Genomic DNA, 23,802 nt, shown 5'->3' with positions numbered 1-23,802 from the left:
GGAATCGCGCGTCGTTCCCCTGCCTCCCCCGCCGCTTTCCGGGATGGTTCGCGCCAAGCGCGCGAGGCTTGAAGTGCCGGACGTGGGCGCGCTTCTGTCAGGCAGCTTGTCTGCGCCGCACCATGGATTCTCAGCTGGCGGAGGCTCACGCCCTGGAAGGCGAGATCACTGCCTTGAGGCGGGCGTGCGTGGAGCCGCCGGCGCCCCGGGAGGGCTCCTCCCGAGTTCGGTATGTGGCCTTCCTCAGGCCCGGTGGGAAGGGTGATCTCTACTCCAGGCGCCCCGGACTCCCCCCTCCCCCGCCCCCCCCAGACTTTCCCCGAGCACCAGACGTGGGCTGGAACTCATTATCTGTTTGTTAACAACAGCGCTAAGAGTGATGAGTACATGCGGGGACCTCGTTGTAAACATATGATCGTATATTAACTGATTTAATCGCAGTCAGGGGGTGGTGTTTCATTTCACTTCATTTCAAGGTGTTCTTTCTCTTGCTCGTAACTAGCAAGGTGAAAGTCTTGCTTATCTCCTTGGCAGCCTTGCCTTTAGTGGGCAGCAGTATCTAGTTGGGATTTAATAACTCTGGTTTCATGGCATTTGTTTTTACGAGTCACCTAACTGTAGAAAGTGATACTGATTTTTCGCTTATGGTAGTGATATGAAATTTCCTTTAAGAAATGATTTAGGTAAAAGAGTAAGTTTTGATATAAAGAAGAGTAGATAATGTAGTCTATAGGAGAATTTGGCAAAAGCTGCGAAAGTGATTGTCAAATGCCTGCAGGAGGGGAAGCATCCCTGGAAAGCTGCGTTCCCCAACCTTTTTGGCACCAGGGACCGGTTTCCTGGAAGATAAATTTTCAATGGACGGTGTGTGTGTTGGGGGCGGGGGGTGTTTCAGGCAGTAATGCCTGCAATGGGGAGCAGCAGATGAAGCTTTGCTACCTCCGCTGCTGCTCACCTCCTGCTGTGCGGCCGGTTCCTAACAGTCCATGGACTGGTACAGGTCTGCCGCCAGGGGGTTGGGGACCACTGCTGTAAAGGAAGTGAGGGAACTCCCTGTTTAAAGGCGAACAGAGCCATATGCACTAATAGGTAGAAATAACTGAAGAGTGCTGTCTGCCACAGAGCGGTGGCATCATAACGTCTTTGTTACTACCAATAGCCAAGGTCTATCGACTACTTACTAAGTGCCAGACTGAGAGATGCAGACGTCTTTACGTGTAGCATCTCTTTTAATACCTATGACAATCCTCCGAGTCAGGTGCTGTTGTTAACCCCTTTTTAAAATTAGGAAACTGAGGCTCAGAGAAGTTAAGTTGCTTGCCTGAAGTCTCAGAGAAGGTAAGTGTTAGAGCTGGATTTGAGCCCAAAAATCAAACTTCAAAGCCCAAGCACTTTGCCTAACTGAAGAAGGAGAGAGAAAGGGTCTATGACAATTAATTATGTACCTATTGTCTCAGACTTGCAAGCTGCTTGAAAGCAGAAACTATCTTCATTTTTCAGTCAATTCTAAGTTGACATAGATGCAGAGAGGATAAGATTTTCCTGAACGAACTGGACAAGAGTTGGTAGAAATTGGGAAGGAGGAGTTCTGAAGAAAATGTTTGCATGCATGTTGGATGGAATCAGGAAGGTAGAGGAAGTAAACTAATAAAAGGGAGAGGGAAATAGGTGAACAGGGAACAAATGTGTTCCTCCACAAGTGAAGGATTAGCAGTTAATGTATTAGAACAAGTTAATGTATTAGAACGTTTGCTACTCCAGGGGTGCTCCACAGGTTGCAAGTATTAGCATCACTTGGGTTGAAGAGAAATACAGATTTCAGCCCAGGCTTGAGTCAGAATCTGCTTTTTAACAAGACCTTTAATGATTGTATGCACTTTAGAAAGTTTGAGGAAACACCATGATGAAAGATGACTTCTTTACTGGCCACAATATGTCATTTTTAGCTCAGGACAGTGTATAGACTCTCCATGTAATCTGAGCTTCCTCAGTGATCAAGCTGAGAAAGTCCAAGATGTTTGGATTTAATGCTTCTTTTCACTGTGACAGAGAAGGAAGTTTAGGACCCGTGTGCCAAACTTTTTTTTTTTTAGTTTGAGTAAAATACATATAAATGTATCATCTTAACCATTTTTCATTGTACGTATCAGTGGTATAACATTCATAATATTGTGCAACTATTACCTTCATCTCTTTCCGTAACTCTTTGCATCTTGTAAAACTGAAACTCCATACCCGTTAAACAATAACTTCCCACTTCCCAACTCCCCTTAGCCTCTGACAACCACCATTCTATTTTGTGCCTCCTGAAGTTGACTTCTCTATTGCCTCATGTAAATGGAATCATACACATTTATCTTTTTGTGACTGGCTTATTTCACTTAGCATAATATCCTTAAGTTTCACCATATTGTAATATATTGCAAAATTTCCTTTCCTTTTCAGGTTGAATAGTATTTTCTTGTCTGTATATGCCACATTTGACTTATGCATTCATCTGTCAATAGATACTTGGGTTCCTTCCATGTTTTAGCTATTGTGAATAATACCGGTATGAACATGGGTGTACAGATATCTCTTTGTGACCCTGCTTTCAGTTCTTTGGATGTATACCAAGAAGTGGAGTTACTGGACCATATGTTAATTCTATTTTTAATTTTCTGAGGAGCCACTATACTGATTCCCACAGTGGGTCTACCATTTTACATTCCCATTAATGGTCTACAAAGGTTCCAGATTCTCTACATCTATATCAACACTTGTTATCTCTTTTGATAGTAGCCATCCTAGTGGGTATGAAGTGGTACCTCACTGTTGTTTTGTCTTGCCTTTACCTAATGATAGGTGATGTTGAGTGTCTTTTCATGTACTTATTGGCTATTTGTATATCTTCTTTGGAGAAATGTTTATTTAAGTCCTTTGCACATTTTTGAATTAGGTTGTTTGGGGTTTTGTTGTTGAGTTTTAGGAGTTCTCTATATATTTTGCATATTGATCTCTAATCAGATAATCAACAAATATTTTCTCCCATTCTGTGAGTTGCCTTTTTACTGTGTTGGCAGTGTCTTGATGTACAATTTAAGATTTTTTTCATGAATTTTTTCTTTTGTTGCCTGTGCCTCTGGTATCGAATATATCCATGAAATCATTGCCAAATCCAATGTCATGAAGCTTTTTTCTTACATTTTCTTCCAAGAGGTTTATTGTTTAGGTCTTATATTTACATCTTTGATCCAATTTGAATTAGTTTTTGTGTATGTCAGGTAATGCTCTAATTTTATTATTTTGCATGTGGCTATCCAGTTTTCCGAGCACAATCTGAATAGTATTGGCATGCTAGTCAAAAATTATGTGACCGTATATGTGAAGGTTTATTTCTGGCTTCTCTACATATTCCATTCCATTGATTTGTATGTCTGTCTTTATTCTAATACTACCCTGTTTTGATCACTGTACCTTTTGAGATATGCTTTGAAATTGGGCGATATGAATCCTTCAGTTTTGTTCTTTTTCAAGATTGTTTTGCTATTTGGAATCCCTTGAGGTTCCATATGAATCTTAGGATGGCGTTTTCTATTTTCGCAAAAAAACAAAACAAACAAACAAACAAAACCTCATTGGGATTTTGATAGGGATTGCATTGAACCTGTAGATTGCTTTGGGTAATGTTGACATTTTATAACATTATTTCCTAATCCATGAACCTGAGATGTGTTTCCATTTATTTATATCTTCTTTAATTTCTTTCAGTGATGTTTTGTAGTTTTCATTGTACAAATCTTTTACCTTCTTGATTAATTCCTGTGTATTTTTTTGATGGTATTGTAAATGGAATTGTTTTTGTAGTTTCCTTTTCCGATTGTTCATTGTGGTATAGAAATGCATCTGATTTTTATGTGATGACTTGTTATCCTGCTACTTTGCTGAATTCATTTATTAGTTCTAACAGATTTTTGTAGAATCTTTAGGATTTTTTTGCATTTACCACAGATGGTAGTCTGCGGAGATAATTTTAATTCTTCCTTTCCAATTTAGATGCCTTTTATTTCTTTTTCTTACCTAATTGCTCTACCTAGAATTTTCATTATTATGTTGAATTGAAGTAGTGAAAGCTGCACCCTAATCTTACAGGAAAAGCTTTCAGTCTTTCGCCATGAAGTATGATGTTTGTAGTGGGTTGTCCGTATATGGTTTTTATTATGTTGAGATACTTGATTTCTGTTCCTAGTTTTTTGAGTGTTTTTTATTATGAAAATTTCAAATACAGGTTCCCCCCCACTATCCGAAAATAGAGCATTCCTGTGAAACCTTTTGTAAGTCAAAATGGTGTAAAGCAAAGAAGCAGTTACCTCAGGACACATTTTGCTAGCAGATGTACAAAGTAAATCAAGATACAGCACAGATGCTCACACAGTTCAAAGCTATGGTGGCTTGATGCTGAGTGCAGTTTCTGGGGTAGGAGCTTGGTGGTGCCGCGCTCGCTGCTCAGGGTGTGTGTTGCCTCTATGATGGCTCCCTGCAGAACAAGCCCTGAACACTATTTTCACTTCTCACATTTCTTCATAAAAGTGAAAATTCTTTTCAGATTTTATTTCAAAGAGCCAATTTTTAGTTTCATTGAATTTTTTCTGTTTCTTAATGTTTATTTCATTGATCTCTGTTCTAATCTTTATCACTTCCTTCCTTTTACTAGCTTTAGGTTCGGTTTATCTTTTTCTAGTTTCTTAAGTTTTACCATTAAGTTGTTCATTTGAGATCTTTCTTGTTTTTTTAATTTGTGTTTATAGCTGCAAATGTTCTTAGTGCTCTGTTTGCCATGTCTCTTGTTTTGATATGTTGTGTTTCCATTTTCATTGGTCTTTAAATATTTTCTCATTTCCCTTGTAATTTCTTCTTTATTATTGGTAATAAATACACTTATTTAAAAGTGTGTTGTTTAATTTCACAATTTTGTGAATTTTTCGGTTTTCCTTCTGTTACTGATTTCTAACTTCAGCTGACTGTGGTTGGGGAAAATACTTTGTCGAATACTTGTCTTTTAAAATCCATTGAGACTCAATTTGTTGCCCAGTATATGATTTACCCTGGAAAATGTCCCACCTGCACTTGAGAATAATTTGTGTTCTCTTGTGTAGAGTGTTCTGTGTGTGTCTCTTAGATCTAATTGATGTATTGTGGTGTTTAAGTTTTCTATCCCTTACTTATTATCTGTCTGGTTTTTCTATCCATCATTGTAAGTAGGGGATTGAAGTCTCCAACTGTTATTTTGTTTTCTATTGAGCTATAATTGGCATATAACATTATTTTAGTTTCAGGCATACAATATGATGCTTTCACGTTTGTATATAACAAAAAATGATCACAAGAAATTCTTAAGTTTCGTCCTCATTAATAGTTACAAAAATTGTTTGTGATGAGAACTTTGAAGATTTACTCTCTTAGCAACTTTCAAATATGCAGTACAGTGTTATTAACTATAGTCACCATGCTATACCTTAGATCCCCATGACTTGCTTATTTTATAAATGGAGGTTTGTACCTTTTGACCACCTTCACCCATTTCCCTCACCCCCACCCACTCCCTTGCCTCTGACAACCACCAATCTATTCTCTGTATCTGTGAACTTGTTTGTTTTTGTTGTTTCTTAGATTCCACATATAAGTGAGATCATACGGTATTTGTCCTTCTTTGTCTTAGCATAATGCCCTCAAGGTCCATCCATGATGTCACAAATGGCAAGAGTTCATTCATTTTATGGCTGAATAATATTCCATGTATATACAGCCCACATTTTCTTTATCCATTTGTCAATCAGTGGACACTTAGTTTGTTTCCATGTCTTGGCTATTGTAAATAATGCTGCAGTGAACATTAGGGTGCATATATCTTTTCGAGTTAGTGTTTTTGTTTCCTTTGGATAAATACACAGCAGTACAATTGTTGATCATATGGTAATTCAATTTTTTAACTTTCTGAGGAGCCTCCATACTGTTTTCCATAGTGGTTGCACCAATTTAAATTGCCACCAACAGTGCACAAGTATTCTTATTTCTCCACATCTTCACCCACAACTTGTTATTTCTTGCCTTTTTGATAATAATCAATCTAACAAGTGTGAGGTTGTATCTCATTATAGTTTTTTTTTTATAAATTTATTTTATTTATTGGCTGCGTTGGGTTTTTGTTGCTGCACACGGGCGTTCTCTAGTTGCTAAAGCGGGGGCTACTCTTGACTGTGGTGCATGGGCTTCTCATTGCGGTGGCTTCATTGTTGTGAAGCACGGGCTCCAGGTGTGTGGACTTCAATAGTTGTGGCACATGGGCTTAGTTGCTCTATGACATGTGGGATCTTCCCAGAGCAGGGCTTGAACTTGTGTCCCCTGCATTGGTAGGTGGACTCTTAACCACTGCACCACCTAGGAAGTCCCTCATTATAGTTTTGATTTGCATTTCCCTGATGATTAATGATGCTGAGCACCTTTTCATGTACCTGTTGGTCTCTGTATGTCTTCTTTGGAAAAATGTCTATTGAAATTCTTTGCTTGTATTAAATTGTATGGGGATTTTTGCTATTCAAAAATTGTATTGCTATTCAAAAGTTGTATGAGTTCGTTATACATTTTGGATATTGACCCCTCATGAGATAAATGATTTGCAAATATTTTTTTACATTCCATAGGTTGTGTTTTCACTTTGTTGATAGTTTCTTTTGCTGTCTAGAAGCTTTTTAATTTAATGTAGTGCCACCTGTTTATTTTTGCTTTTATTGCCTTAATTTTTGGTGGCAAATCCAAAAAATTATTGACAGGACCAATGTCAGGGAGTTCAGTACTTATGTTTTCTTCTAAGATGTTTATTGTTTCAGGTCTTTAATCCATTCTAAGTTAACTTTTGTGAATGGTGTAAGATAGTGGTTCCATTTCATTCTTTTGCTTGTGGCTGTCCAGTTTTCCTAACCCATTTATTGAAGAAACTGTCCTTTCTCCATTGTGTAGTCTTGGCTTCTTTGTCATAAATTAATTGACCATATATGAATGGGTTTGTTTCTGGCCTCTTTTTTTCTCTTCTGTTGATCTATGTGTCTGTTTTTATGCCAATACAATATTGCTTTGATTACTATAGTTTTGTAGTCTAGTTTGAAATCAAAACATGTGATACCTCCAGTATTGTTCTTTCTCAAAAGTTCTTTGGCTATTCCAGGTCTTTTGTGGTTCCATACAAATAATAGGATTTTTTTTTTTTTTTATTTCTGTGAAAAATGCTATTGGAATTTTGTTAGGGATTATATTGAATCTGGTGATTGCATTGGGTAGTATGGACATTTTTAACGATATTCTTTCTATCTGTGAGCATGGAATATCTTTTCAAATATTAATATTTTGTCAGTTTCTTTCATCAGTGTCTTATAATTTTCAGTTTATAGATCTTTTACCTCCTTTGTTAAGTTTATTCCTAGGTATTTTTTCTTGATGCAGTTATAAATGGGATTGGTTTCTTTTTTTTCTTTTTCTGATAGTTTGTTATTAGTGCATAGAAACACAGCAGATTTTTGTATTGATTTTGTATCCTGCAACTTTACTAGTTTGTTTACTGGTTTTAACAGCTTTATGGTAGAGTCTTTGGGGTTTTCTCTAAATAATATCATGTCTTCTGCAAATAGTGACAATGTTACTTCTTCCTTTCTTATTTGAATGCCTTTCTTTTTTTTCTTCTGTTCTGGTTAGTATTTCCATTACTATGTTGAATAAATGTAGTGAAAGTGGACATCCTTTGTCTTGTTCCTGAACTCAGAGGGAAAACTTTCAGCTTTTCACTTTTGAGTATGATGATGTTAGCTGTGGATTTGTCATGTAGCCTTTGTTATTTTGAGGTATGTTTCCTCTATACCCACTTTGTTGAGAGTTTTGATTATAAATGGATGTTGAATTTTGTCAGACTTTTTTCTGCATCTATTGAGATGATCACATGGTTTTTATCCTTCATTTTGTTAATGGGGTGTATCATTTTGATTTTGCAGATTTGAACCATTCTTGCATCCCTGGACTAAATCCCACTTGATCCTGGTGTATGTTCCTTAATGTATTGCTGAATTAGCTTTGCTAATGGTTTGTTGAGGATTTACGTTTATGTTCATCAGGGATATTGGCCTCGAAATTTTCTTTTCTTGTAGTGTTCATGTCTGAGTTTGGTATCAGGGTAATGGCCTCATAAAATGAGTTTGTAAGTTTTCCCTTCTTCTGTTTTTTGGAAAGGTTTGAGAAGGATTGGTTTGCTTCTTTAAATATTTGGTAGAATTCACAAGTGAAGCCATCTGGTCCTGGACTTTTGTTTGTAGGCAGGATTTTAAATACTAATTCAATCTCCTCCTTATTAATTGGTCTGTTCAGTTTTTCTGTTTCTTCGTGATTCAGTCTTGTTCTGCGATTCTAGAAGTTTTTCTGTTTTTTCTAGGTTGTCCAGTTTGTTGGCATATAAGTTTTCATACTTTATTATGATGTAAGCGGTTTCCTTTGTATTTCTGTGGTGTCAGTTGTAATGTCTCTTCTTTCATTTTGATTTTGTGTCTTCTCCCTCTCTCTCTTTTTTGAGTATTCTAGCTAAAGTTTTGTCTATTTTGTTTACCTTTTTAACTAACCAGCTCTTGGTTTCCTTGATCTTTTCTATCACCTTTTTAGTCTGTATCTCATTCTTTTCTTTCTCTGGTCTTTGCTGTTTCCCTCTACTAACTTTGGGCTTCATTTGTTCTTCGTTTTCTACTTCCTTAGGTGTAAAGTTAGATTTTTTTATTTGAGATTTTTTTGTTACTGCTTTTTAACATAGGCAGTTATTGCTATGAATGTCCCTCTGAGAATGACTTTTGCTATAACCCATAGTTTGGTGTGTTTTATTTCTGTTTTCATTTGTCTCATGGTATTTTTTTTACTTTGTTTTGATTTTTCTTTTGACGCATTGTCATGTTCAGTAGAATGTTGTTTAATCTCCATATATTTGTGGATGTTTTATTTTCTTGTAATTGGTTTCTAGTATAATACCATTGTGGTTGGAAAAGATGCGTGATATAATTTCAATCTTCTTAAATTTATTAAGACTTTATTTTTGTTTTGTGTTAAGCCATGCATTTTGTGGCTTAGCATATGACCTATCCTGGAGAATGTTCCTTGTGTGCTAGGGAAGAGTGTGTATTCTTTCTTTTAAGTGGAATAGTCTGTATATGTCTGTTAAGTTCTTAGGGTCTAAATGTGTTCTTTAAGACCAATATTTCCTTATTGATTTTCTCTCCGGATGATCTACACGTTGGTGTGAGTAGTGTGCTAAAATCTCCTAGTATTGTATCTATTTCTCTCTTTAGGGTCTGTTAATATTTGTTTTATATATTTAGGTGCTCCTGTATTGGGTGCATAAATATTTACTAGTGTGTCCTCCTGTTGGATTAACCCCTTTATCGATATATAACGACCATCTTTGTCTCTTATTACAACTTTGTCTTAAAGCCTTTTTTTCTGATATAAATATGCTACTTTAGCTTTCTTTTAGTTTCCATATGCATGGAATATCTTTTCCATCCCTTCACTTTCAGTGTATATGTGCTTACATCTGAAGTGAGCATCTTGTAGGCCACATGATGGGTCTTTGTTTGTTTTTAAATCTAGTCAACCACTCTATGCTTTTTGATTGGAGAATTTAGTCCATTTCCATTTAAAGTAATTTTTGATAGGTGTGTGGTTATTGCCATTTTATTTTCTGGAAGTTTTGTAATTCCTTTGCTCCTTTCTTCCTCTCTTGCTCTCTCCTTTTGTGATTTGGTGGTTTTCTGTAGTGGTATGCTTAGATTCCTTTCTTTTTTTCTTTTTTGTATCTACTGTAGCTTTTTTGCTCTGTGGGTACCATGAGGGTTACATAAATCATGTTTATAACTGTTTAAGTTAACAATAACTTAAGTTCTAACACATTCTAAAGCTCTGCATTTTTACTCCCTCCCCCCAATGTTTTATGTTTTTGATGTCACAATTTAGATCTTCTTATATTGTGTATACCATAACAAACTGTTGTAGTTATTGTTATTTTTACTACTTTTGTTTTTTAACCTTCATATTAGCTTTTAGGTGATTAACCCACCATCAATGCACCATTAGATTATTCTGAATTCTTCTATATATTTACCTTTACCAGTGAGAACTATACTTTCTTGTTTCCTGCTTCTACTTATTGACCTTTTGTTTCAGAGAAGTTCTTTTACTATTTCTTGTAAGACCTATCTGGTGGGGATGCACTCCTTTAGCCTTTGGTTGTCTGGAAATCTCTCTCTGCTTTAAATCTGAAGGACCACTATGCCAGTAGGGTGTTATTGGTTGGCAGTTTTTGTCTGTCAGCCTTTGAATGTATCATGCCACTTCCTTCTGGCCTGCAAAGTTGCTGCTGAAAAATCTGTTAGTCTCTTGGGGTTCCCTTGTACATAACAAGTTGTTTTTCCCTTGCTGCTTTTAAGAGTCTCTCATCTGTCTTGATGTGGGTCTCTTTGGGTTCCTCTTATTTGGTACTCTCTATGCTTCCTGGATCTGATGTCTGTTTCTTTCCCCAGGTTAGTTAAGTTTACTGCAGTTATTTTTTCAAATAAGTTTTCTGCTCCTTTCTTTCTCTCCTCTTCTTCTAAGGACCCCTATAATTTGAATGTTGATCCATTTGTTGTTGCCCTATAAGTCTTTTAAGCTATTATAGCTTTTTTTTTCATTCTTTTTCCTTTTTGCTGCTCTGATTGGATAACTTATATTGCCTAATTTCAAGTTCACTGATCCTTTTTACTGTTTCATCTAGTCTGATGTTGAACCTCTGTATTGAATTTTCCAGTTCAGTTTTGTAGTCTTCAGGCCTATGACTTCTACTTGATATTTTCTTATAGTTTCTGACTCTGTTGAAATTCTCATTTTGCTCATCCATAGTTCTCCTGAGCTCTGCGAGCATCTTTATGATCATTATTTTGAACTGCTTATAAGGTAAATCACTGATCTCCATTTCATTAAGGTCTTTTCTTGAGCCTTATCTTGTCCTTTCATTTGGAACATATTCCTGTGTTTCTTCATATTCTTGACTCTCTGTGTTGGTTTATATGTATTAGGTAAAGCAGCCCTCTCCTACAGTCTTGAAAGAGTGACCTTGTGTAGTAGATGAACTTCATTGTTCAAATCTGCCCTTGGTCTTGATTTTCTCTGAAACCTTGGTATTGTCCAAGCAGCCTACTTTATTCTTAGCTGCTCCCAGTAGTTGAGAGTATGCCAAGACTTGTCAGTGTCCCAAAGGAGAGGTTCTCAGTCAGCAGGTAGATTCAGGTTGATTGGCAAGAAGACCCTCAGGGAGGAACTTTTAAAATATACAAATAGAACTTCCCTGGTTGCACAGTGGCTAAGAATCCACCTGCCAATACAGGGGACACAAGTTCAATCACTGGTCCAGAAATGTCCCACATAATGCGGGGCAACTAAGCCCATGTGCCACAACTACTGAGCCTGCACTCTAGAGCCTGTGAGCCACAATTATTGAGCCCACATGCCATAACTACTGAAGCCCACGTGCCTAGAGCCTGTGCTTTGCAACAAGAGAAGCCTCCACAATGAGAAGCTCATGCACCACAACAAAGAGTAGCCCCCACTCACTGCAACTAGAGAGAGCCCACGTGCAGCAGCAGAGACCCAATACAGCCAATAAATAAATAAATATTTAAAAAATAAGTAAAATAAAGTCTACAAATATACCTCTTTAAGGGAAGACTGCTCCCTCTGCCCTGAGCCCTGGTAATAGCAAGGTGAGAAGTGCTTCTTCGGTCGTTACTTTTCTTTTGAACTCACGAACACAAGCCCTTCTGGCCACTAGAGCCAGGCTATAAAGGGATATGTCCTCTGGACAGCATCCACAACACTTGGGGGTGCATAAGCCCCTGTTTTGGAGAGACACTGATGACTTGGCCCTGGTCAGATGGAAAGCATGAAGGTAACATCCTCAGACCTCCTCAGTCTCTGCAGAGGATTGTAATTGGGCTCTGAATGTGTGTTTAATGACAAGCCTGCCACTCAGGCCCCAGTTCTGAAGATAAGCTTATCTGTCTCTTTCACAGTAAGACTAGGAGTGCATTTTAGTCTGCTGTGCCCTGGGGCCATTAGTCATTTAAGAAATGTTTCTCCCTTTCTTACAGTGCTAGGGGACTCACCATAAGTTCTGCTGTAAGTTCTGTTGGCTGCCAGAGCCCGGTGAACAAGAGGTGTGCTGCTAGGTGGCAGCCATAAAAATCAGGGTTCCAGAGAGCACACAAACTCCTTTCCAGGAGGTACTGGTGATGTGGAGAGAGAGAGTACAAAGATGATGTTCACTGGCCTCTGTCTTTGGAGGTATTTCAGTAGGCTCTTGTATGATGTTTAATTAGAAGCCTTCAGGCCAAAGCCTTAAGATAAGAAAATAGGCCTCTTAAACAGAAACGCTGGTTGCTTTTTTGTCAACTGCCTCTATGCTGAGTTCGGAGGTAAGTGAGTCTGCGTGCGTGGGCCCTTTAAGAACTGTTTCTGGATTCCCTTTAGCCTTGTGAGTCTCATGGACCCAAGGCTCTTTGGCTTTCAAAGCTAGATATTTTAGGGACTCACCTCTCATATGCTGGTCTTAAAACTTGGGGTGCCAACTGTGGTGTTCACAAGTTTCAGTCCTCAGAGGGCAGCTCGGGGTTGTTAGTCCCTCTTGACTGCAGGTTGCTGTGCAGCAGATGGCTTTTATGTGGATTGTGTCTCAGCCTCTGCCATTCATTTCAGTATGGGCTTTTTCTCATCTGCCTGATGTGGAGGGGTTGCCCAGCTAGTTTTGGGGTTTCTTTCAGAGAAAATCGTTTCATATGTAGGTATAGATTTGGTATGACTATGGGAGGAGGTGAATTCAGGATCCTCTTATGTAGCCATTTTGAACTGGTTACATAGAACTATTTCTCCCTTCAATTCTCTCAGTTTTTGCTTCAAAACATAGTCAAGCCTGTATCTGCAGGTTCCATATCCGCAGGTTCTGCATCCATAGATTTTGGTATTTGTGGTGAGTCCAGGAACCAGTACACTGCAGGTACTGAAGCACTACTGTATTTTGATAGTCTGTCATTAGGTTTGTAAACGTTTATAATTTTTATGTCTTGCTGTATTGAACCTTTTACTAATATATATATTTTTCTTTGTCTCCTATAACCTTTTTTGACTTTAAAGTCTGTTTTGTTTGATATTAGTGTCCCCAGGCCTGCTCTCTTTTAGTTACTTTTTTCATGGAATATCTTTTCTCATCTTTCACTTGTAGTCTTTGTATCTGAAGTGATTCTCTTATAGACAGCATATGGTTGAAGCCTGTGGTTTTATCAATTCTTCGAAATTCAGTCCTTTGTTTGGAGCCTTTAACCCCTTTACATTTAAATAAGTACTTACAAGGAGAGACTTACTTCTGTCATTTTGTTGTTTGTACTTTTTATGCCCTTAAGTTTCTTTGTCCCTCATTTCCTACATTTCTGTCTTCTTTTGAGTAGTTGAATTTTTGGAGTGAAATGCTTAAATTTTTCTCATTTTCTTTGATGTGTATTCTTTAGCTATTTTCTTTGTGGTTATCAGAGGGATTATAAATAATATGCTAAAGTTACAACACTTGATTTAAATTTATACCCACCTCATTTCAATAACAGAAAAATTCTGCCTTTTTATAGCTCCATCCCCACTGGTTTGTTTTTTGTTTGTTTGTTTTTGTTTTTGTTTACGTCACAGAATTATATCTTTATACATTTTGTGACTCCAAACATAAACTAATAATTCTTTAAAATTCATTCATTTCTTAAATTTTGTAGAAAACATGATTTGAAGTCACAGATGAAAGTTATATTAATAGTACCTTTAGACTAATAATTTTTTAAAACGTTATATCATGTAGGAAAAAAAGTTCAGTTACAAGCCATTGTTACAGTACTGCTAGATTTTATATGCCCATGTACTATTTTTATTGAGATCTTTATTTTTCCACATGGCTTCACGTTACTGTCTAGTGTACTTTTATTTTACTTTACAGGACTCTCTTGAACATTTTTTTTCTTTTTCTTTTCTTAAAGCTCTTTATTGGAATATAATAGCTTTACACTGTTGTGCCAGTTTTTGCTGTACAACAAAGTGAATCAGCTATATTTATACATATATCCCCATAACCCCTCCCTCTTGAGCCTCCCTCCCACCCCCCGATCCCACTCCTCTAGGTCATCACCAATCGACGAGTTGATCTCCTTGTGTGACGCAGCAGCTTCCCATCTGGCTATCTACTTTCCATTTCGTAGTATATATATTGTCAATGCTACTCTCTCACTTCATCCTGGCTTCCCTTTCACCTCCCCCTGCCCCGTGTCCTCAAGTCTGTTCTCTACATCTGCATATTTATTGTTACCCTGTCCCTGGGTTCATCTGTACCCTTTTTTTAGATTCCATGTATGAGTTAGCATACGGTATTTGTTTTTCTCTTTCTGGCTTACTTCACTCTGTATGACAGGCTCTAGGTCCATTCACCTGACTACAGATAACTCAGTTTCATTCCTTTTTATGGCTGAGTAATATTCCATTGTATATATGTGCCACATCTTTATCCATTCATCTGTTGATGGGCATTTCAGTTGCTTCCATGTCCTGGCTATTGTAAATAGTGCTGCAGTGAACATGGTGGTACATATTTTTTTTGGGATTATGGTTTTCTCAGGGTATATGCCCAGTAGTGGGATAGCTGGGTCATATGGTAGTTCTACTTTTATTTTTTTAAGGAACCTCCAAACTGTTTTCCATAGTGGCTGTACCAATTTACATTCCCACCAACAGTGCAGGAGGGTTCCCTTTTGTCCGCACGCTCTCCAGCATTTATTGTTTGTAGATTTTTTGATGATGGCCGTTCTGACTGGTGTGAGGTGATACCTCATTGTGCCTTTGACTTGCATTTCTTTAATGATTAGTGATGTTGAGCATCTTTTCATGTGTTTGTTAGCATGTCTTCTTTGGAGAAATGTCTGTTTAGGTCTTCCGCCCATTTGTGGATTGGGTTATTTGATTTTTTGGTATTAAGGTGCATGAGCTGCTTGTATATTTTGGAGATTAATCCTTTGTCAGTTGCTTCATTGACAAATATTTTCTCCCATTCCTTGAGCATTTCTTGGAGGGCATGTCTAGTGGTAACAAACTCTAGTGGTAACAAAGAGTTCCTCAGCTTTTGTTTTCTTATTGTTTGTTTGTTTAAGAACTTTTATTGAGATATAATTGGCAATAAACTGCATATATTTAAAGTGTACAATTTGGTATTTTTTTTCTTATTATAATGTATTTATGGCAATCCCAACTCCCAATTCATCGCTCCCCCCCTCCCACTTCCCCCCATAGTGTCTATATGTTTGCTGTCTACATCTGTGTCTCTATTTCTGCCTGCAAACCAGTTGATCTGTACCATTTTTCTATATTCTGCATATATCCTCAGCTTTTGTTTATTTGAAAATGTGTTGATTTCTTCCTCACTTTTGAAAGAAAATTATGCCAAAAAGATTGTTGATTGATGGTTTTTTTCTTTTAGCACTTTGAATATATAGGCCCACTGTTTTCTGGCCTCCAGTTTCTGATGAGAAATCTGCTCATATGTTATTGAGGATCCCTTGTATATGATGATTTGCTTTTCTCTTGCTGCTTACAAAATCTCTCTTTATCCTTGGTTTATGAAAATATGATTATGTCTCATTGTGACCCTCTTTGAGTTCATCCTATTTAGAGTTAGTTGAACTTCTTGAATTTTAGTATTCAAGTCTTTTACCAAGTTTGGGGCTTTTTTACCATTATTTCTTCAAATAGTTTCTCTTCCCCTTTTCCTCTTGCTTTTCCTCCTGGTACTCCCACAGTGCATACATTGGTCCTTGTGGTTGTGTCCCAGTGGTCCCTTGGGCTCTGTTAGCTTTTCTTCAGTGTTCTTTCTTTCTGTCCCTCAGCCTCTGTTTCCAGTGTCTTATCTTCAAGTTCACTGATTCATTCTTCTCTCTGCTCAAATCTGGCTTTGAATTCCTCTGGTGAATTTTTCATCTTAGTTATTGTACTTTTCAGCTCCAGAGTTTCTTTTTGGTTTCTTTTTAGGTTTTCTGTCTTTACTGATGTTTCCATTTTGTTCACACATCATTTTCTTAAGTTTCTCCACACCTTCCTTTATTTCTGTGAGCATCTTTAAGACTTCTGTTTTAAAATCTTTGATATATCTGCCATTAAGTCTTTTTCAGGGACAGAGTCTTTTGAATATTTTTTTTCCTTTGAATGGGCCATACTTTTCTGGGTTTTTTTGTATGCCTTCTGATATTTTGTTGAACAGTGGACATTTTACTTTAATAAAGTGGTGACTCTGGCAATCAGATTCTCCCTCTCTTCCTCAGTGTTTGCACTTTTTTGTTGTTGTTTTAGGTTTTGTTGTTGTTGTTATTGTTGTTGTTGTTGTAGGCTCTTTGCTGAGGATCAGCCTGAGGTATAAACTCAGTGTCTAATTATGTCTTTTCTGAGCTTTTCCTTGGGTATGTGCAATCATTTTCTAATTTTCCCCCATATATTTAGTTTGATTTTGCATGTCCTAGGCTTTAATGTCTGACTTCTGAAAAGGAAAAGGCAAAAATGATGGTGGGAAACAAAAAGTGACAGCTCTTTAAATATCCTTAAAGTTACCTCAGCCGAAGGGGAGGGACTTGCAACAATGACTGCCCACCTCTTTGTCTGCATCTCTGTGATCAGAAGCAGCAGTCAGCAATTGGAGCACAGATACCCAGTATTTGGGAGGCAAAGTCCTTTTTGCCCACCCTTGCTCCCCTAAGCTGTGTGCATGCTGCTCCAAGAACATGTGCACAGCTGCTTGCCATGTTGTTGGAGTGGGCGTGGGTAGCTACTACTGTGCTAAGAGCTGAAATTGCCCAAAATTTACTGTAGTTTACATTTCAGCCTTCTCCATGAAGTTGTCAGCCTTCAGCAGTCTCCAGAGTTCAAAAAAAAAAGTTATATCAGACAGATTCTGCCACTGCAATTGATGCCTAGTTGGGGAAATAGATTCCTGGTGCTTCCTACTCTGCCATCTTCATAGAATCCTACGTCATTGAATTTTAAACTCAAGTCTTGTGTAGATTTGCTTTAAAAGGAAAAAAACAAATACTGTATGCTAACACATATATACGGAACCAAAAAAAATGCTACTGATGAACTCAGTGGCAGGGCAAGAATAAAGATGCAGATGCAGAGAACAGACTTGAGGACATAGAGTGGAGGGGGGAGGGGGGAAGCTAGGAAAAAGTGAGATAATAACATTGACACTAAATGTAAAATAGATAGCTGGTGGGAAGCTGCTGCATAACACAGGGAGATCAACTCATGATGGGTGATGACCTAGAGGGGTGGGGCAGGGAGGGTGGGAAGGAGTCACGGGAGGGAGGGGATATGGGGATATATGTATAAGTGCAGCTGATTCGCTTTGTTGTACAGCAGAAACTGGCACAACAGTGTAAAGCAATTATACTCCAATAAAGATCTGGGAAAAAAATGGAAAAAAAATTCTTGTGAACATCTAATTTTGAAACAAAAAATATATGCTACTAAGATGAATTTGCAAATAACAAATAAAACTACAAAACCATAAATGCATAACCCCCATTCATTCAAAATAACATCATTAATTGTAATGGACCAATGATATTTTGCTCAAAGTAAATTACTGCTGTGAATGAGAATTTGCGTGTTATCTTTTTATTTTGTACTAATAGATACATAACATAAAACTTACCATTTTAACCCTTTTAAAGTATGTAGTTTAGTTCACATTGTTTTACAGCCATCATTGTTATCCATCTCTAAAATGATTTCATTGTCCCAAAGAGAAACTTTGTGCCCATTAAACAGTAACTCCCCATTTTTCCCTTTCTCAGCCACAGGTTCTTTCTTGAGTTCTGCATATCTATCTTTTAATGTGATTACTTAGTTCTGTTATCAGTTTGCTCTGTTGGAAATACCTTGAAATTTTCATTTGTAGTTTGCTGTGACATTGTTTAGTATTCACTTCAAAGAAACTCATTTATATGAAGATTATCTCTGTTTTTTTATTAGCTTTATCTATTTAATTTTCAGAAGTCAAACCATGCTAGCACATACAAAAGAGCATGTTGTCTCTCAGATGACATAGAACATACTTATAGTGATATTTTTTTTCCATTTTACGGGTTGTGTGTGGTTTTTTTTTCCAGCTCTTTATTGGAGTATAATTGCTTTAGTGTTTTGCGAGTTTCTGCTGTGCAACAAAGTAAATCAGCTGTATTTATTATAGTGATATTTTAAATTAGCATTAAAACAAAGTTTAAAAAATTTCTACAGGCTTCATACAAATTTTGAATTACCAGTGTGAAGATACAGTTAGGTTATTCTTTATAGACATGATGTAAGATCATAAGAACATAGGCGAATGTAGTGGAATTAGAAATAGAAAAGGAGGGATAGCTATGTGGGGGAGCAGAAAAGATGACCTTCGGTCCAGATGTGAGAGGAGTAATAGAGCCAAGGGTGGCCCTGAAGAAATGAAGCCTGCTATATCAGGGGACAGATTTTATCACTAACGAAAGGGAAATTTGAAGGAAAAGCTAATTTGAGGAAGAAAACCTTTGATGGTTTATTTTAGGAGTTGCTGGCATAAAAGAACCAAGATTAATCATCAGGTATTCTTCTAGAATGAGAGAATGCATATTTAGAAGAGCAGAGGCAAGAGTGTTAGGGTTTTCTTCTAACATTGGAGACAAAAAGCAGGGACAGTGGAAGACCCAAGATGTAAAATGAGAATCAGGATAATCATGCTGCAGAAGGCAAGGAAAGCATGTTTTAAGATCGTGGAAGTCAGCAGTGTAGAATGTGGCTGCTAGCATGATGGCAGTAAAGGATTACAAAAAGTAAAATACCATTTAGCGCGATCATTTGCTGAGGTTTTACCTTTTTCAAGGAAAATACAGCTGTATGTTCTCAACGAAGAAAATCTGATTACAGTGTGGATTATGCTCTTATTCGTTCGGAATTTTTTACCTCAATACTCTTCAATTTCCCAAGAATCTCTTCCTTAATATAAAATGCTCTATGATACTTCGCTTGTTGTAGAAGTTGAAGCTAGCTGATTTATTTTGTTTTTAATTTCATCATATCTTTTAAAATAGTTTGAGATGTCTTGGGATATCAGACAGTTAGGTTGGAACAGTTTAAATATTCCAACCTAAAGAGACATTTTAATTTCACAAAGTACTCCTTTTATAATTTATTTTATAGTTGTCTCCAGTATGTAGAAATATGGTAGTATAACTTGGTAAGGTTTGTTTTGTATTAAGATTAATGATTGTAGTGTTAGTAGCCACACTGGTTTTAAGAAAAATTATACTAGTTTTCATGGAAAGAGAGTAAGAAGGATAAAATGGGAATAGTTTGAAGAAATTTATAGATATTAGTTGAATCATTAGTTAGTGGTTTCTTAATTGGAGTAATTATTTGTGGTATTTGCTTCTTAGAAAATCATTTCAAGAAAAATGCCAATCAAATTCTGAAGGATGGGAATTGTCAAAAGATCTGAGACGTCGTCTTGGGCATTTAGAATCAGAACTTCAATTTCTAAGTACGCTTACTGGCATCAGTATAAGAAATTACTCCAAGAAGACAGAGGACCTAACAAGCACTGAGATGACAGAAAAGAGTAAGCATTAATTGTTTTTTTGGTTTTTGGGGTTTTTTTTTTTGCCATGCCAAGTGGCTTGTGAGATCTTAGTTTCCCGATCAGTGATTGAACCTGGGCCCTTGGCAGTGAAAGTGCCGAGTCTTAACCACTGGGCCACCAGGGAATTTCCAGAGTAAGCATTAATTTCAATCTAGAAGTGGTATTGAAGTTTACCTTATTATACATAGGAAATTGGTTGTCCTATCATTGAATTAAAATTCTGCCAGGTAACGATTTGAACGTGTAGTTGTGGTAAACTTGTTTTGTCAAGCGTCTATTGAACATCACAGTGTGTGTAATACTCTTAAAAGCTTCCTAAGGTAGATATCAAAGAAGACAAGGTTTCTGTCATTAAGTAATTTAACAGTCAAGTAACAGAGATAAGTGATTTTAAGAACAGCAGCAGCATTAATTTGTAAATCTTAGCCCTTGTTCACTTCTGACATGAGAGCTGCATCATCTATGGTGCTGTGCTCCTAATGAACACGGCCTTGTGGCCAAGATAAATATTTCAAGAGCTGGACAATTTGACAGAGGACGGTTTCTGGTCCCAGTGACTTACGTTTTATTACCAAGGACGTGTGATGCACTAACAAGTAAGGGGAAGCTAATTCAGCTGTTCAGTTGGATGCTGGGGACTTTGTTTAGAAGAAGGAATCATTTCAGGAAATGCTTCCTGATTTTTCCACCAAAACAACCCTCATGACTAGGGAGAGGAAGAGTGACCCTCAGAAGGTCGCGAACATGGGAATTCCCTGGTGGTGCAGTGGTTAAGAATCTGCCTGCCAGTGCAGGGGGCATGGGTTTGATCCCTGCGCCAGGAAGATCCCACATAATGCAGAGCAACTAAGTCTGTGTGCCACAACTACTAAGCCTGTGCTGTAGAGCCTGGGAGCCACAACTACTGAACCCATGTGCCACAACTGCTGAGCCCCCTGCCAAGACCAGCTCGGCGACTCAAGGCGAGTGATGGGTGCTGCAAGCTTAAAGAAAACACAGACACAGATTTAAGAGAAAGATGGGACCAGGGGACTCAAGACCTCTAGGATCAAGAGCCTCGCTGATTGATCCCAGGTTGCTTTTATTGAGTTCTTGGCATAGCCTAAGGGTCTAACACTGCCAGTTTAGTCCCCAAAACAAGGTTATCTTTGAAGTAAACAAACAAAGGCCTCACATTTACGGGGGCAATGATCTTTGTTTGCCTCCTAGGTCCAATTTGTGCTGGGTGTGGATTTGAGCTGGGCATGGATTTGAGCTGGGCGTGGAGACCAAAGCAGCCCTGGGGGCAGGAGACGTCTCTCAAAAGGAGTAAGGGTCTGTGCCCCACCCCTGTTGGCCCCTCTGCGACTGTGCCTGTCTTAGGTTGTTCCTCCCCTGAGGAATCTTACCGGTCTCTGGCTAACCAGCCATCCTCCAGGGCCAAACAGGGTGATATGAGGTGTGCAAGTGGGAAAGGGGCTGCGCCCCCAGAGGGGGTCAATATTCTGTTTCCACGGTAGCCTATGCCCCCATGGTCTCCACGCCCAGCACCCTTAGTTCCTCCGCTGCTCAAGCAGGACATCCTGCATCCAGTTGCTCGGCCCACATACTTTAATTACTTTTAATAACATTTTCAAGGTTTCAGAAAGGCTTCTGAATGTTTTCCCACAGCCCACGCGTGTAGAGCCTGTGTTCCACCACAAAAGAAGCCACCACACTGAGAAGCCTGCACATTGCAACAAAGAGTAGCCCCCACTCGTGAGCAGCGATGAAGATCCAACACAGCCAATAAATAAATAAATTAATTAATTAAAAAAAAAGAAGGTTGTGGACAGCTCACCTCAGTGGAAATTTGAATTACACGTAGAAATGAGTAATGAAATTTAGACACTTCAGGTACTTGAAAGGAATAGATGGAATCCAGAAAGTATGGAAAATGAAATTTTCCTGTGCAGATGTCTCAGTCTTTCTATTTTGAGCCCCAGGTTTACCCCATCTGTAGAGGTACTTGGTGGTGCCCATTCAGAATGCCTTCTGGGCTTGATTCTCACCTGTCTCCATTGCTGGCTTAGGTTTTAATTTTCCTGGATCTGCCAGGTTAGTTCCACTTTTTCATGTAGTATCTAGCTTATCCATCTGATTTTCAGCCTCTAAAATTAGGCTACTCTTATCTTTTTCTCTTTATCCTTGTAGAATTGTGCCCTTCTAGGGGAGGGGTAATATAGATGTAGATTAAGAGGTGTAAATTATTAGGTGTAAAATAAGCTACAAGGATATATTATACAACATGGGGAATATAGCCATTATTTTGTAATAACTATAAATAGAGTATAACCTTTAAAAATTGTGAATAACTATATTGTCCATCTGTAATGTGTATATATTGTACAGCGTCTATACTTCAGTTCAAAAAGAAGAGAACTGTGCCTTTCAAAAAATACCTTCATTAGCAAAAGTAGATGGTAATAAAGTCAGAATAATGGTTCTCTCTTGTGGGGGCATAGCGTATAGCCTGGAAAGGGCATGAGGAAACTTTATGGGGTACTTTAAATTTTCTGTATCTTGATCTTGGTGGTGGTTACATGGGAAACACTTGTTTAAAAAAATGCATATATATGTATATATCATGCTGTATACTTAAGAATTGGGCACTTTATGCATTTGAGTGTGTGCATGTTATACCTAAAAAAAATACTTCTGCTGTCATTTTAGTAAAGTTTTGAGAGTAACTGAGATAAATACATAGATTTAATTTATTGTCTAACTAGAACCAGATAATGTTGAAGAAATGAAAAATATCTAACAGCTATCATGATTCAAATTTGTCTAGGGTCATACTAGCATATTTCTATTTCTTATCTTAATCTTTGGTATAATCGATAACTAGAAAGTACAAGTTGTCTTTCATCTTATTTCACAAAGGTAATCAATTTGGTATACATTCTCCTAAGTATTTTCAATGCAAATACTGATATACACTCTCACGCATATACCCATGTGTATTGCGATATCCACACAAAATTAAATGATAGATATTTAAAGAAAATTGTTATTTGCAAACAAATATTTGTTTTTCTCGTTTACAGATATAAAGAAAGTTCTGCAGAGACACAGATTATCAGGAAATTGCCACATGATTACGTTTCAACTTGAATTTCAGATTCTGGAAATCCAGGTAAATTAGGAAATATGTTGTGATAGATAACACAAATTCTGAGGCTATGAAATAAAGAACCCCCACACCCCAGGCTGTAGCAGTGGCTGAGTTGAGGCGATGTTCTTGAGCTAGGGCCCCCTTGTAGCACATTTGTGCAGTGGTACCATTAAAAAAAAAATTTTTTTTTTAAGTATGACTACCCCAGCAACTGCGTACAGTAGGATTGTTGCTGAGAGCATAGTGCTTTATTAGAGGGCAGGTAGTGAGATGTTCCTGGGCTTTCAGTTCGAGCCTCGAGGTCATGGGAACAGTCTTGGATGCCCTCAGTAGTCAGCTGATATCTCAGTCATCTATTATCTATTAGTTATCTATTGCTGCTTAGCATTTTCTTCCAAATTGAGCAGCTTAAAACAACAAAAAACACTTATTATCTCACCATTTTCTGGGGATCAGTTATTTGGGAGAAGCGCACTTGGTGTTCTTGCTCAGGGCCTCTCCTATAGTTGTGGTCATCTGGGACCACTGCAATCTGAAGACTGCTCAGAACTGGAGGGTTAGACTTCAAGGTGGTTCATGGTTATACCAACAAGTTATATAGGACTGCTGAGACACATAAATCATAAAGCAGAATTTTTCAGATAAAATCATTAAGCAGACAGAATGTTAACGTGCAGCCCCTGGCCAGGATAGGGCAGCACAAGACTCAGACACCTTCAAAGTCTGGCTCCAAGAAGAATGGGATCCAGGCATAATTTTGAGAACTGACCAAGTCTGGGCATGTGTTTTGATAGCAGAAAGCAATTTCAACCAGTTGGTTTTATGAGTTTGGGCCCACAGGGAGAATGTGTAGAGGAGAGGAACAGGGAAGGGCAGGCAAGCTGCCTTGGCCTCAGTC

The 23,802-nt window shown here is 37.9% G+C and overlaps 1 protein-coding gene across 3 annotated transcripts in view; it reads left to right on the top strand.

Annotated features, from left to right (window-relative positions):
- Positions 1–16: 16 nt before the first annotated feature.
- The window catches only part of CENPP (centromere protein P), a 226,384-nt gene continuing 202,598 nt past the window's right edge, over positions 17–23,802 (top strand). Inside the window, exons 1-3 of one of the 3 annotated variants that reach the window (XM_057722502.1) lie at positions 17–229; positions 19,569–19,750; positions 22,837–22,925. In XM_057722502.1, coding sequence (XP_057578485.1) covers positions 123–229; positions 19,569–19,750; positions 22,837–22,925 — 378 coding nt within the window. In that variant the 5' untranslated portion in view covers positions 17–122. Of the gene's footprint in view, positions 230–19,568; positions 19,751–20,986; positions 21,080–22,836; positions 22,926–23,802 lie in introns of those variants that run through there. The other 2 variants (XM_057722504.1, XM_057722503.1) reach the window with 2 other exon arrangements.

The sequence above is a fragment of the Hippopotamus amphibius genome, chromosome 2, assembly GCF_030028045.1.
Source record: "Hippopotamus amphibius kiboko isolate mHipAmp2 chromosome 2, mHipAmp2.hap2, whole genome shotgun sequence".
Classification (NCBI taxonomy): domain Eukaryota; kingdom Metazoa; phylum Chordata; class Mammalia; order Artiodactyla; family Hippopotamidae; genus Hippopotamus; species Hippopotamus amphibius.
This window is presented reverse-complemented; position numbering and strand designations above follow the sequence as displayed.